Consider the following 16,519-nt stretch of genomic DNA (forward strand, 5'->3'; position numbering starts at 1 on the left):
TTGGTCCCTATACTAATGTGTTACCAAGTTTTACTTTTGAAAAATTTAAGTTCCACTAACATGTTTTTTTTTTTTTTTAAGTCAAAGGAGCAAGTCTAAATATTTTCAAAGTTACTAAGAACTAGTTTTAATGACACAGCATGTGAAGTCTGTCTTGGGCAGATTAACTCCAAAAAATGAATTACTGTAAACTAGTGATGAGCTTACATATACTTATAAGGAAACTTTTTGTTGATGTATAAAGCCTCTTTTTGTAATTATTATAATTTTTTTATGCATCTGACAGAATAATATCTTTGAATTATATTCATTTGGGGGCTCGTCTTAAATATTGATATGCAATTAATTTTAATTTAATTAATCACCAAATCGTGTAATTGATCTGATTAACATTCTACAAGCAACATGTTAACTTCAACAGTGAACCTTGGTTAATATGGAATGGGGCTTGTTCATCTCGACCCCATCCGTCATTCCCATAAAGCTCTGTATTGTCTCTGCACACCGCGTGTTTGGTGAGGCCTCTCGGTTGAAGCTTTAACCTCTACAGATGAAGATAAGGCACAGTCTCTGACACCTGCCAAAAAGATCACAGTTAGTCCCTTCCACTCCTCCATAAAATAACCCAAAGGTGAATAGGTGAGCTTTGATGTATCGCTTAATATTTACTATTCCGAATTTGGTAGATTCGCAGCGTCCTTCGAGGCTTAACATATATGGCGGATCAAAACATTGCAATCAGATTTATCCCAAACACCTGCGACTGCAAGGTCACAGAACTCATTTTGTGAGTGGCATGACTACTTGCTTATTAGTGCTGGCCGTGTCTGCTAAACAAATCTATTTGTGAGATTGTACAGTATTGCTAAAGGGCATTTCTGAATTAAATGTAATCAGCTTTACTAGGCTGTGTTCATTTATTAGTAATGTGCTTAAAGCAGATTAGTGGGCTCAGCCGTTTTTAATGATTTATTTTGCTGCTGAGATCTGACAGATTTTCTGCTATTCTTGAAAAAAAGGACATTTCCCAATTAGAATACACGCCTTCCATGGTTTAATCTATTGTTCAATACGACGTAATGGGAATTATGGTTTCCATTAATTGAAATGGATTCCTCTAATAAAGACTTGATAGGAATTTTTAATCATATTTAAGGAATAACTGTGCCATTTTCGCCATGTGTAATCTGTATATTCAATCAAATACTCGTCCATATGGATTTACATTTATCCACATATGAGTGAACAACAGCCTAATTGTTACATGTGTGTTAGCCAGCCCTTGGCCATGAGTTTGGGTCACGTGACTCACCGCCCATCCGTTTGCTTTCTCTCTAGTGTGGTATGTGTTGGGGGAGATGGCTCTGTAGCTGAGGTGGCCCACGGGTTGCTTCTCCGGGCCCAGATGGACGCTGGGAGGGACACAGATTCCATCTTCACGCCTGTCCAAGCAGCACTTCCTCTCGGCATAATACCAGCAGGTGAGGATCAGGGGTGGTGTATCTCTTTCTCCTGCAGCTGTCCCCAGTACAGCCCAAAATGTCCAGCTCTTGTCAGGAGAGCGAATGCGAATCAGCGCCCTGTCCTCGCTGAGTCAACATGAATTCAAAATTGACCCAATTTGCTTTTATTACACACGTTTCTGGTCTTACTGTGCATTATGCACGTTACATGTACAGTACATGTTATTCTGAAAGTAAGAAAAAAATTTTAGTCTTTGCATATTTATATCAATATATCTCTGGCTTTTTCCAGATGATGTCACAAAACCAAATCTTTAACCCCTCCCCTCGAACCACCTGGCTCCATTCTAGTTTGTAAAACCCACTTTCCAAAACACAAATTCTCAATGGTTATTCTCGTTGAATATCATGTTTCAGAAGTACATTAGAGTATGAAAGTAAATACCAATTTTACTTGCATAATCTGTAAAAGTATATATATATATTTTAAAATATAAATAAAGTTTAATATTAAAAACATTAAAAAAAATAACAATCATAATCTACATTATATATAATAGTTTCTGGTCCAATTGTCTGTGTGCGTGTATATGTATATGTATGTACACACACACACACACACACACACACACACACACACACACCAATTATCCTTGAATAATCTGTAGATTACATATTTCTAATAATACATAATTCTAATGTCATTTTCACCAAATAAACTTATACATAAATGTAAAAATAAAATGAAATACAATAATAATAATAATAATAATAATAATAATGATAATTATATATATATATATAAATAAACACATATCTTATATCTTATGTTTTATATTATACAGTATTATTAATTTGAAGCCAAGTTCACTTAAATAAACTGTAAATTACATATTTTTAATAACAAATATTTCATTTTTACCAAATAAATAAATACATAAATGTAAAAACAACTAACTAAATAATAATAATAATAGTTTCTTGTCTTATTGTATACTTAGATTAATTAATTAAATATTTTGTAACATTATATTATACTATATTATCAGATCGAACCTAATTTTACTTGAATAATCTGTAAAATTCATTATTATGTTATTATCAAACGTAAAAAATATATATTAATGAGAACGCTAGCATACATGTTTACATCCTCAAAAAAGACAGAGTAAAAGACTAAAAGCCACAAACAATTTTGAGGTACTTAAATACCTTCATGAGGTATTTAAATGAAGAAACTGAAATAAAACCTATAATTGATAATAACAGCATGTCAAAATATGAGTAGAATATGATAATGTATATAGCAACAGCCTTGTGGGCAAACCGTGCGACTTTTTATGCTTCATTCCGGCACTAAAACAATCAGAGGCGTGCTGCCAATTAAAAATCGAACCCTGTAGTAATTTCAGTCTCTAGTTTCTGTGCTGTCAGAATGATTTAGTTTGATTGTGTTCTGAAACTCCTCTAGCGAAAACAAACAGGCAGCTCATAACAGCAGCAAGCGAGTGTATCATTATCAAATTGATTTAATCACAGTCAGGCCTCTGAATGGCCCACTCACACACTGAGTTAATTGCCTTCAAGAGTGTCTGAAATGGAGCATTCTCCATTTGACTCTCCTTTGCTGCCTTTGAAACGGACTCCACTGGCCTTGGATCAGCGGCCCAGAGCCCTGTGTATTGTGCACACTCACACAGGACTAAGCTCAGATATTTTCTCTTTTTTTGCGGGAGTGTGGCACAAACCAACCCCAAAGAGCTGCCAAACTGGGCTGGGAAGAGGAGGGGAGAGTAGGGTAGATGGGTAAGGTAGCAGCCCCTACTTTTGCGGCCAAGAAATTGACCTTCACTTGTCATTTCAGGCGCAGCAAAATGGAGTGCTGTTGTTAGGAGCAATGGAAGCCCTCCAACTCCGCACTCGCTGCAAACTGACCGTACCGGGGTCACGCTTTCTCTTCATTAGTGCCGAATCTCACGGGAGTATTTGTAAACAGTTTCCTGTCACAAATGCAGAGGGGAAAAAACGACCCCCTCCCCCCCGCCTCTGCTGTTTTCCTGCACAGGTTTGGATGTGTCGTTTGGTGTGACATCAGACCCAGGTCAATCCTTAGGGACGGAGGAAATGGAGTCAAATTGATTCTCTTTGTTGCAGCTTTGCAAAAACACCCATGTAAACTATTAAAAATAAAGGCTTCCAAAAGGGGGTTTTCACAGCGGTGACATAGAAAAACCACTTTTTCAGTTAACAGATCCTAAAAGAACCATGATTTTCTTGGTGTGAACACCATTTTAATAATCTACACTCTTAACGACAAAAGTTCCCAAAGGGGATTTTTTGCAGTAGAAGAACCATTTTGGGTTCTTCAAAGAACCTTTCGGTGAACAGTTCCTTTTTTTGTTTTTTTTTGTTAGTGTGAAGAACATTTCATAATCTAAAAAAACCTTCTTCCACTATAAAGATCCTTTTGTATAATGAAAAAGTTCCATGGATTTTAAAGGTTCTACATGGAACCATCGATGCCAATGAAGAACTTTTATTTTAAGAATTATTTTTAAGAATGTAACAAACCTTTTGTGCAATGGAAAGGATCGATGGAGTTTCTTCATGGAACCATCAATGACAAGGTTCCATGGATGTTGAAGGTTCTACATGGAACCATTGATGCCAATGAAGAACCTTTATTTCAAGAGTGTAACACACCTTTTGTGCAATCGAAACGTTCAATGAATGTTAAAGGTTCTACTTGGAACCATTGATGCCAATGAAGAACTTTTATTTTCAAGAATGTAAAAAAAAAACCGTTTGTGCATTAGAAAGGTTCAGTGGAGGTTAAAGGTTCTTCGTGGAACCATTGATGAAAAGGTACTATAGATGTTGAAGGTTCTACATGGAACCATTGATGCCAATGGAGAACCTTTATTTTTAAGAATGTAAAACTTTGGTGCAATGGAAAGGTTCAATGGAGGTTAAAGGTTCTTCATGGAACCATCTATGCCAATAAAGAACCCAAATCAACTATAGTGATTTACTGCAAGTAATTACCATATGCACATCAATAAAATATACATGAAATGGGCCTCCTATGGCAGCCAAGTTGATGTCTAATTATCTTAGCATGAAAACAGACTAGCTTCTTTAACACTTTAATTTGTCATTTTTTATGCTCCTTTTTGTCAGTATTCATAACACAGTCGAGTTGAACAAACATTCGAGTTTTTCTTTTTCGAAAGATTAAACTAATTACAAAGAGCGTTTCAAATACCTTATTTACACAATGCAGGATAAACATGCAAAAATGCAGCGCCCTGCCCAATTAAAGGCTTTCTTACTGCACCATAGTATATACTCCTCGGTACGTATAGCATATAAATTGCAGGCTTCTAATTAATTTGCCTGCTTTTAAGGGTTTCAGGGGGACTGTTAATTTCTTTGATATTCCAGGCAAAGAACCAAAATGTTGGTGCAGTTTCCACGAGACTCTTAGACATGCTTGACTAGCGAGTCATTGCATCACATTCATCTGCCTGGATGAGGGAGACATTAACTGCCTTATGAATATTCATGCTGTCTGCTTAATTAAGTTAATTGTTCTGCAGAAGTGCTCGCACTTCCAAGGACAATTTTTTTTCTCTCTCTCTATTTCTCCCCCACATCTCCCTCTTTCAAAGCCCCCTTCCTTCCTCTTCGCCCCCCTACTCTAATATCTGGGCGCTACTACCATTCGTCACCGGGTTCTGGAATGGAGATGGGTAATATATGGAAGTCCCGATGATGTTGGCACAGGCTGTTGCTCTGAGCCTTGCGGGAGAGGCAGATGCACGCTTGAAATATAGTGTTACTGCACGGCAGCAGCGCTACAGACACCACCCAACAACAAAAGAACAAAACGATCAATGTCAAACACTAAAAAACATTGTTTTACGTGCAGTACATGCGATGTGGAATGACAACACTTCGGCGAACCTCAAGTGGGCTTTACCAGATCTCTGTTAGAAATGGTAATTTTAGCATTCAGATAATGAGTTTTTAATATCACACTCACTGAGACTGTTAAGTAACCGCATTTATTATATTTCTTTTAATTGGCAGTAGACCAAGCGCTCCTTATATTACAGATTCTCACACGCCTATTGCTTGCACCAGAATGTATCCCTGCAGGACTCACTTTGCTAAAGCCACAGCTTGACGTTTACGATGGGGAGTGAGATCAGCTCTGTTCCAAAACCTAGTGAGCTGCCTACGTAGGCAGTATTTTAAGATGTAATATGCATGCTCCTGATGTGAAGGCTGTTTCAAAACAAAAAAAAAGAAACTGTTTGTGCATCAGGCCAAATTCTGAAGCATCTTCATGCTGAGAAGACTAACCCATAATGCACTGAAATGGGAAAAAAAAATAACCTAAGGTGGGATATACTATATTATATTCTAAATATACTTTATTCAATACACTGTAAAAAATTATGTGATCAATACGTCATGGTAACATATGTTTTTCTTTTACTTTAACTCATCAAAATAATTTAGCCAGTTTCACCTTTTTTAAATTATACAAGATTCTACTTAATCAAGTCAAAATGACTTATATAGCCATTGTAATTATAATTAATAATTTAAGGCAGCAACTGAACTTAAGTTTTTAAGTAGGTGGGAATTTTTACAGTGTGCAGAACAATATATACAGTAAAACGTGAATTTGATTAAAAAAAATCATTTAAAAAATTCTATTTAATTGTATTAAATTATTTTATTAGTTTTTTTTTTTCCAATCAGTGTGCTATGTCTTTGTTATTGACATTTTCACGACAATTAAGCACATTTTCCAAAAGATTTGCATAATGACATTGTGCTTTAAAATGAGCAAAAAGCTACAATTAGGATTAATTAAATTCAGTACAATAAAACTACAATATCATCTACATAACATTTAAATAAATAATTTTTGGGGAGCAAATGATCTTAATTCTATTTTAAATAAAAAAATAAAAATGCTAATCAATTTTTAAAAATCCCCAAATGTCTAAAATCCTCATTATCACAATACAATAAATCTCATCAATACTGCAATGAGGGGAGAAAAGTTTAATTTTCATTCTTACAGACACTGGAATAAGATGTACTTTTTTAAGGCAGCATGAATGTAATAAAAATGTTATTAATTGTCATGAAACCATCACATGATACTCAAATAGCATTTGAATGGAATCCACTGAAGGGCTAATACTGTGCCCATTATCAAACACAAAAACAACATTAAATGCTCCAAAAGTTTATTAATTTCATACCTTATATTAATTGAATATAATTGAATATTTTAATATCTGATCTGCAGAAAGCTCAGAGATACTCATTTTCTGAGTGTTTTACTGAGTTTGGCAATAAGTCTTGCCTTTTGTTTTAATTTTAATGGGACATATAATAATAAATATACAAAAAAACTGAGTCACGACTCATCAAACAATGCCATGTCTGACGCACACAGGATGTACTCATCTGATTAATCTACTGAGTACTCATGTAAACAAAATGACTAAAATGTCCCTCCCTAGTAGCTTGTAGGCAGTACAGCAGCTCACTATGTTTTGGAAGTCAGTCCGTCAGACGCTGTTACCTTTACTGAGTTGAGGCTCAGAGCCTGGCTTTTGTGTTGAAATCATCACAACATATGGAAACTCCCAGAGAGGCCAGGAAGCATCATGGATGTGTTTGTGAAGGAGGGCTACATTACCAGTGACCTGGTAGGTGGGAAGAGGCACATGTACTTGCAGCCAAATTCAGTTGGAGTGTGAGTGTGTGTCCAGCACTGTAGGCCTGGCCGTCTCTATCGGCAGAAAGGGAGGGAACGGTTTCATCCAACACCTCCGTCCTGTTCTCATTTACAGACATTTGCTTTCATACCCTGTTGATCTGAGCAAACACACTGGCCAGATAACTGCATGAAAGGAAATGCCTACTCACCCGACAAGGACAAGCCTCTCTCTGCTGTTTGTCTCTGGTAGTAATCAGTACAAATACACACACCTGTTCTCCCTTTGCAAGCTGCCAGCAAGGTAAACCGCCTTAATTGGCACAAGGCGATATTAACTTAAATTAATGCCCTTTAACAAAGTCCTCATCCTGTAATGATTAACTTTACCTCACTCATTAGATGGGCGAAGCTGCTTCGTTTTTTTTTTTTTTTTATAAATCAGTGTGCCAGATGAGATTTAGTGTGTCCCAAATCACAGGACATTGAAAATAGTATTCCAAAGGTGCCTGATATTTCATAATGAGTGAATCTTAAGACCATTTATCTCCTGTTCAGGTCATATTTCACCTGAAAAACAAAGACATATTTTGAATGAATTAAATTTTATGTCACAGTATTCAAATGATCTCTTAGCATCAGTATGTGTCTAATGAGAAAGCTTTATCTCAAAATCACCTGTCCAGAGAAAAGTATTTATTGGAATAGACTATTGAAATGTGCTACATTCCAAATCTTCTGAAGCCATATAATAACACTGTGTGACAAACAGACAAAAATGTATGTAATTTTTCACTGGTAATTGCACAAAGTCTCATATCGCATGGCTTCAGAAGACTTGGAATATAGTGCATTTTGTGTTACAGTTTTAGAAACAATGTTGTGAAGCTGACGAATCAAGTCCTATGTGTACAATATTATTATTTTTATTATAATAGGGGAAAATATTTTATATACACTGTAATACAATTTTTCACTGTTTGGACATGCAGCATAAATTAAGTACATTAAAAAATTAAATAATCATATTCATATACCAAATTCAAAAGGAAAAATATGTTCAGCAAATTGTTGCATTTTAGGATCATAATATAATATAATATAATATAATATAATATAATATAATATAATATAATATAATATAATATAATATAATATAATATAATATAATATAATATAATATATAATATAATATAATATAATATAATTTTCTGCCTTTTAATTTTTGGCGGGGGTGGGGGAATACAATCGTCGATGGAAACAAGTTTTTTAAATTAAAGGCAACATAAATTAAATTTAAAAAAGGCTAAGATTATGTATACTTACAAATGTCATATTCATATGCCAAAATCAAAAGAAAAAAAAGTTTGACTAATAATTAATTTTGGGAAAGCATTATTTGGGAAAGTATTAACTGTAATTTCTTTACAGTTTTTGTAAGAATTACCCTAATATTGCCCATAACTCCTTGTGCTATGACGTTTGTCTACATTCTTGTAAACAAGGTTTTTTTATTTTTTTTTATTTTTTTGTTGTATGTCACAACTATGGAAGCCCTTTTCCGCTACTGAATAAAAAATAAAAAAAAAGGTTATTGCGACTTTTTATCTCACAATTCTGTGAAAAAAATTTGAATTGTGAGATAAAAAGTTGCAATAACCTTTTTATATTTTTTATTCAGTGGCGGAAACGGGCTTCCATAGTTGTGATATAAATTCACAATTCTGACTTTTTTCTCGCAATTGCAAGTTTATATCTCGCAATTCTGACTTTTTTTCTCGCAATTGCGAAGAACGTATCAGTCTTATTTTCCCCCTCAAAATTGGACTTTATAACTCGCAATTGAGAGTTTATATCACGCAATTCTGAGAAAAAAAGTCAGAATTGTGAGATAAGTCGCAATTACTTTTTTAATTGTTTTATTCAGTGGCGGAAACAGGCTTCCATACACAACAGCATCACTACAGACTCATAAGTATGCACTTTCCCTAAGTACATGGTTTTCGTGCATAGTGCAAGCAGTAATTTAATAGAAATAACTGATATATCAACTGAAATTCATATTGTAATATTTTTATGTTCTGAAAAGAAAACATTCTAAACAAAGAAAACTGTGTGTAATTAGAATACAAAGGCCATTGATTATTGAGGACTTTGAGCGAGCCGGGATTGGTCGAACAGAAATTGAATGGACAGGTTCCCATTCTGTCCCCTGCAGCAGGTGCTGGAGAACATTGATATGCAGAAGAGGGAGTCTACTATAATAAAGCAAAGCTACATTTTTTCACGTTTCTGTAGCCATTCTTAATGGAATCTCATCACTCACTGAGAGTAAACAGTGTCTGTGCAGGGATACACACTATAGCAAACATCATGGGACCATATGCCACAGCATTCAGATGGTCTCATAGCATCAGCATCAGTGTGTGTCTAACGAGAAAAAGCTTTATCACAAAATCACCTGTGCGGAGAACAGAATTTATCCAAATAGAAAGATTGCTTGTTTATGAAATGCACAAGTCCATTTAAAGGAACAGTTTACCCAAAAAGCAAATCCAAATCTGAATGTTGTGTCTGCGGCACACAAGAGAAATACTGAGAAATAACTCAAGTTATTTTCTTACCACGACTCAAGCTCCAAATATGACTTGTGCTATATTCCAAGTCTTCTAAGGCATAGCTCTGTAGGACAAGCAGACCAAAATTTATGTCATTATTCACTTGCACTGACTAAAATTTTGAATATAAATATTAAAAATATAAACACAATATCTTTAATGCTATTTCTTGACAGTTTTTGTAAAATTCATCCTAATATTGCCCAGAAATCCTTGTGCTGTTAAGTTTTTAAATAAATAAGCCATGCACTATATCATATACCTTTTGAAGCAATATGACAACTTTGCGTGGCAAACAGACTAAAATTGATGTCATTGTTCACTGATAATCACACAAAACTATCGCATGGATTCAGAAGACTCCCTAGAACATAGAGCATTTTATGCTGCATTTTTTAGAAACATTATGACACTATTGAGAAGATTTTCATAATTGCAAAAACAATAATATAATATAATATAATATAATATAATATAATATAATATAATATAATATAATATAATATAATATAATATAATATATGTGTTGATAATGTTATGATATATGATATGATAGATATTTATATAATAAAATTATATTATAAAATTTAATACATAATTTATATAATGTATCTTTTATTTTTAATAATTTTTTCTTTTGATTTTGGGGAAAATAAGACCGTTCTTGACAGTGCTTTGTAAAATTCACCATAATATTGCCCATAACACCTATTGCAATTAAGCTATATAGTGCTCTCAAGTTTTTATATAAATAAGACATGCACTTTATTTCATATCTTTATATGAATTTACATATCTCTATATTTTCATAATGCAATATCTATTCTATCTATCTATCTATCTATCTATCTATCTATCTATCTATCTATCTATCTATCTATCTATCTATCTATCTATCTATCTATCTATCTATCTATCTATCTATCTATCTATCTATCTATCTATCTATCTATCTATCTATCTATCTATCTATCTATCTATCCGTCTATCCGTCTTCATGCACTATATTCCAAATCTTCTAAAGCAAAACAATAACTTTATGTGACAAACAGACCAACATTGTCTTTGTTCCAAGACTTGGAAAAAAAGCATTTTTTGTCACATTTTAGGATCAGAAAGCATTTTTTTTTTGTCACATTTTAGTATCATTAAGACAATATTAAAGGGACAGTTCACCTTCCGTTGCTGGTCCCCACTGACTTCCAAAACATGCAATTCAATGGGGACTGTTTCTTTAAGTAATATTGTCATATGAACTACGTTTTTGGTTCTTTTAGTGTGTTTTGGGGCTAAATCACTATAAACTATTAAACAGTGTTAAAATGTATTTAATAATCCCTCTATAGGTTCTACTGATGTGGTGGCCTGCTCTGTGCATGGAATAAGACGCGCTGTGACTGCAACCTTGCACATCATCATGGGTATGTTTTTTAATCTTAGTTTCTTTCTCTCCTTCATGCATGAGCTTCTAGTCATTCTCCATTCTGTACGCTAACAGTAAGGCCACGAGGAACCATGGGACTTAATGGAGCACAAATATACATGATAATAATATGTAAATGGGATTCGTATTTACTTTTCAATTCCACCGAGTTATGTGTGCAGGGGCAATGGTTTCATTTTCACCCATTGGAAGTCTCTCTCCCTCTTTTTGGTGTATCCCAATGGTGGCGCATGCAGTGGCTCTCTGTAATCTGTTGTTTAATTAGAGTGCACAGACTGTTGTTATGGGGGCCGAGAGAAGACAAACCCCCCGCGTGGGCTCTGCCTCTCCAGCTTTGGAGATCATGGTTAACAGGTCCCATGGAACGAGAGACGGTCCCGGGAGAGGTGGCGATACGTCTGTCGTCAATCACCCGTACGGTCCCGCCACAAACACAGAGTTTCTTTGACGTGGCTGTGGGCCGTCGTTGGAAGTGTTACTTCTGGCTGGCAGTGTTCGCTTTGGCTTTAGTGCTGCGTGTTCCTGTCTGTCTGTCTTTCTGTGAGGCGTTTTTGAAGTTAGCACCAATATGTCTGGGCCATTGTGTCGACTGTGCAAGCTCTCCTGGGCTTAGCTTAACAGACAAGCGGATTTGGCTTGTGTCAGGGGATTACACGTACAAGCTAAGCTCGCATCCTCCAAAAAAAGAAAAAGAACACGTACTGGCAAAAATTTTGCTTTACAGCTGAATTACGACTGGGATGAACACAATCAGAACCGCACAACAGAATTACAGAATCAGTTGTGCGTGCAAGTTAATGAGGTTTTTTGTTGTCACTGTATCGTTGTTCTCTGTGGATTATTGAGAAATGATTATCTGGTGATATTTAGTTTTTCAATCACAGGCTTCATATGAAGTTCCTTGTAGCGTTACAGGAATAGTTCACCCAAAATATGAAAATCCTGTCATTATTTACTCACCCTCATGTTGTTCCAGAACGGTTCTGGAGAAGACAAAAGGACCATTTTAGGGAACCTTCTTGTAGTTATTTTCCATACAATGACAATCAGACTTCAAAATGTACAAAAACAGCATAAAAAGCAACATAAACGTAGGCCAAATGACTCATGCACTATATCACTAAAGCTTTGGGTGAAGAACAGGCTGATAGTTCACCCAAAAATGAAAATGATGAGAAGAAAAAAGAAGAATTTTAAGTGCATTTTCACAGGTATTTTCCATACAATGACAATCAGGGTTCAAAATGTACAAAAACGATGTAAAAAGCACCATAAAAGTGGTCCAAATGACACATGCACTATATTCTAAGTCAGTTGAAGTACTATATACTATAGCTTTGTGTGAAGACAGACTGAAATTTAAAGGGATAGTTCACCCAAAAGTGAAAATTCTGTCATTATTTACTCACCCTTATGACATTCCAGAATGACATATGCATATTTACATCTGTAGAAGACAAAAGGAGATTTTTAGGGAATCTTCACATAGTTCTTTTTAATACAATGACAATTAATATGACTCATGCACTATATTCTAAGACTTATAAGATATCTAAAATCATACAATAGCTTTGTGTAAAGATAGCTTTTTGTAACTGTATGTTGGTATTTACCTTTGTAGAAGACAAAATTCGAATTTTTAAGGAATTTTCTAAATTTTTTCATACAACAATTAGATTTCAAAAATGCACAAAAAATACCATAAAAGTAGTCCATATGACTCGTGCACTATATTCTTAAGTCATATGATAGATGTGAAAAAAGACTAAAATTTAAAGGGACAGTTAACCCAAAAAACCTCGTAATTCACCCTCATTTTTTTCCAAATATTTTTTGGAACAAAATGACTTTATTTCTTCTGTGGAACACAAATATATTGACAAATGTCTGTGTTTATGGAGTTCTATGTTGTTTGGTCACCATCGGCTTTCATTGTATGAACAGTTAAAACATTCATGTTTTTGTGTGTTTCAAAGAAAAAAAAGTCATGCAGGTTTGTAACGAAATGTTTGGGTGAACCCTTTAAAGGTGCAAAACTGGATTGCGTGACAATCAGACAGAACTGGTGCTGCCTAAAACTCTGCGGCCCATTTTTGTTCTCGCTTGGCTACAGACTCGGATGATTAACTGCAATCTGACCTCCACGTGTGCGAGAATGCGTCTCATCATTAAGTTCTAAGAATTGAGCCATATGGTATTGTAACTCATAGCTTTTGACTAAAGGGAGGTGTGAGTTTTAAGAACGAGTGCTGAATTTCTTTTGTTCGCTGAGATTGGCACCTTCTCTGTGCACCGTGGTACGCTCGCCATCTCAGCAGGAACGTTGAGAAACATCCTCGTACCGTCGTGATTAATTGCTCCATCAAAACATTGTGGCTCTCAGTACGAACCGCTGAGCTAAGTGTAGGCACTCGCTCAACAAAAGACAGCTTTTCCTTATAGAAGACATTCCGACATGCAGGCATTAGGCGTCTTATGTGAAGCGAACTGAATAAAAACCACGTTTTCCCCTTTCTGTACTACACAAAATGTCTGGCTTTTGTCGCTGCGAGGCAAAAGAGAAACATCAACGGCACATAAGACACCTGACACGAATGAGAGCGTAATGCCCATTTAGGAGGGCCAATACAGGGCTTGTTCATTTCTAATTAAGCAATATTTACGCATGTGAATAAGGCCAACTGGCGGGATTTGGAAGGATCCGATGAATAATTCATGAGCGGGGAGAGCGTATGCATGGGGAGACAGAAGGAGGTCAGGAATGTGCCGGGCTACGGGGACTGGACTCAACCAATGGGCCACCAGATCCAGTTATTCCTGTTCACTTCGACATATGCAATGAATTAACTCAAGAGATGTCACATTGACACTTGATAGATGACTCTATTGTTTCTAATGGACTACAATTAGATTTGCTGATTATAGGATGCACATTCACATCTACTTAAATATGTAAATATACATACGTGTACATAAATACATGCATATACTTATTGATTGTACACTACCGATCAAAGGTTTGGTCAAAGGTTTGTCTTTTTTATTTTGAAATAAATAATAGTTCTATTCAGCAAGGACACAATAAATTAATCAAAAGTGACTGTAAACATTTTTTTTTTTTTTTCAAATAAATGCAGTTTTTTCTTGTCAAAGTCTAACAAAAAATGTATCAGGGTTTCCACAAAAATATTAAGCAGCACAACTGTTTTCAACATTGATAATAATAAGAAATGTTTCTTCAGTGCCAAATTCAGATTTCTGAAGGATCACGTGATACTGAAGACTGGAGTAATGGATGCTGAAAATTCATTTTTGCCTCACAGAAATAAATTACATTTTAATATATATATATGATACAAAACAGTTGTTTTAAATTGTAATAATATTTCACAATATTATTGTATTTTTGATGCAGCCTTGGTGAGTAGAAAAGATTTATTTAAAAATCTTACCATATATATGTTTGCATCGGTTATTATCATGCTCTTAATGGCTCTGTTTCAAAGCCTCACTGTCTACACTGTAAAAAAAAGAAAAAAAAAGAAAAGTTGAGCCAACTTAAAATTTTAAGGCAACCAGCGTCAGCATATTTTTGAGTTTTCTCAACTTTCGTTTTAAGTTTATACAACAACAATTTGAGAATCTCCCACAAAAATAAGTTGAGCAAACTCAAAAATCTGCTGAAGGTGGTTGCCTTAAAATTTTAAGTTGGCTCAACTTTTTTTTTTTTTTTATACAGTGTACTACCTACATAGGTACTTTTAGGCAGCATCTTAAATGACGCCTCATAAGTGACCCATTTTATTTATAAGAAAAGTAGCGCTCCTTTCATGAAGTGCACAGGACACTTGACTGAGAATATCAATGGAGCATATTTTGGGGTAAAACTGTCAAATATTGGGTAGAATGGTCAATTTGATTGAACTATTTTATTTTTTATACTTTTTGGTATGGAATGTAATGTATTTATAATTAACACCCCATCTCTTACCATATTTTTCATTGCAATGCTTTATGAGATCACCTTCTTTACAAAGAATACATGCCATACTGCTTTCGAATTTGGTTGTTTGTAACAGAGCTGTAATCTTCATTTGTAATGGGTTTGTGTTTAACCCTCCTGTGACTCTAGTGTTCATTGTTCCTAGTGAATTGTTCTTTTTTTAGGGCAGTGCCTTGGTACCTCAGCGTACTGACTGCATTACGTTGCTTGTTCTAGGTCATCGTCAGCCCGTGGACGTGTGCAGCTTTAGCTCTATGGGTCGCCTGCTGAGGTTCGGCTTCTCTGCCATGTTTGGTTTCGGTGGGCGGACGCTCGCACTGGCAGAGAGACACCGCTGGATGCCACCCAGCCAGCGCCGCGAGTTCGCTCTCATTAAAACACTGGCAAACCTCAAGTAAGCTCTCTTTCTTTCTCAGTTGTGTTGTCAGCTGTAGCTGTCTCTCATCTGGTGGGTTCCAAGGGACTGGCTGGTGCTCTATCAAATCTGGGATTAGTGTCAGAGCAGCCTGGCACAGCACACATGGGCAGCGTCTCTTAGAAATCACCCTCTTCTTATCATAACACTCCATCTAACGTGTTTGTTCTCTCTCCTCGTGTCCCTCCCCGATCGGCCGACGGTGCCTGTGAAGACCTGAAGACTGCGAACTGTCCTTTATAACCAGCAGAGGAGCCGAGGATCAGACAAAGTGTGTTAAAGCGCATTTTTAAGGTTTTCTCGCCCCTCATCCCCATCCAACTTTGAGCGTAATTATTTGAATGTTATTTTAAATAAACCACCCCCTGCTTAATTGGCCACTGGAAAGAAATCAAAATGCTGGAGATGCTGAAGGTCACCCAGCTAATGCTAATAAGGCAGGATGCCCCACACTGTGAGGAGCCCATGCAACTCCATTATTACTCAAATGCAGATAATGGTTGTGCACTAAAAAGCATCTCTTTCTTTTACACAGAGCTGAGCGAAACAGAGATGGAGGAGACATTTGTGAGTACAGCTAAATTAGTAGATACTCTGAAGATATTGCACCACTAGATATCTGCTTCATTGGGCAGCAAATGCTCTTGGTTAATAAGTGCCTCCTATGAGAAACAAAGGGGGCGAATTAAATCTGAATTCTCCAATGAGCTGCATTCAAATTTTAGGATGTTTTTTTTTTGGAGACTGGAGATTTATACGCAATACAAATCTGAAAATGATTGAATAAAAATAGCTTGTTATCACAAATGACTGTGATTGGTCCATATGGT

General features: G+C 35.6%; 1 protein-coding gene across 3 annotated transcripts in view; it reads left to right on the forward strand.

The window, feature by feature from the left end:
• cerkl (ceramide kinase-like) overlaps positions 1-16,519 on the forward strand; it is a 60,214-nt gene that overhangs the window by 38,294 nt on the left and 5,401 nt on the right. For all 3 annotated transcript variants that reach the window (XM_058787586.1, XM_058787587.1, XM_058787585.1), the window contains 5 exons: positions 1,339-1,481; positions 11,174-11,248; positions 15,491-15,668; positions 15,904-15,960; positions 16,225-16,256. In XM_058787586.1, the coding sequence (XP_058643569.1) occupies positions 1,339-1,481; positions 11,174-11,248; positions 15,491-15,668; positions 15,904-15,960; positions 16,225-16,256 (485 nt within the window). The remainder of the gene's footprint in view (positions 1-1,338; positions 1,482-11,173; positions 11,249-15,490; positions 15,669-15,903; positions 15,961-16,224; positions 16,257-16,519) is intronic.

The sequence above is a fragment of the Onychostoma macrolepis genome, chromosome 09, assembly GCF_012432095.1.
Source record: "Onychostoma macrolepis isolate SWU-2019 chromosome 09, ASM1243209v1, whole genome shotgun sequence".
NCBI lineage: Eukaryota > Metazoa > Chordata > Actinopteri > Cypriniformes > Cyprinidae > Onychostoma > Onychostoma macrolepis.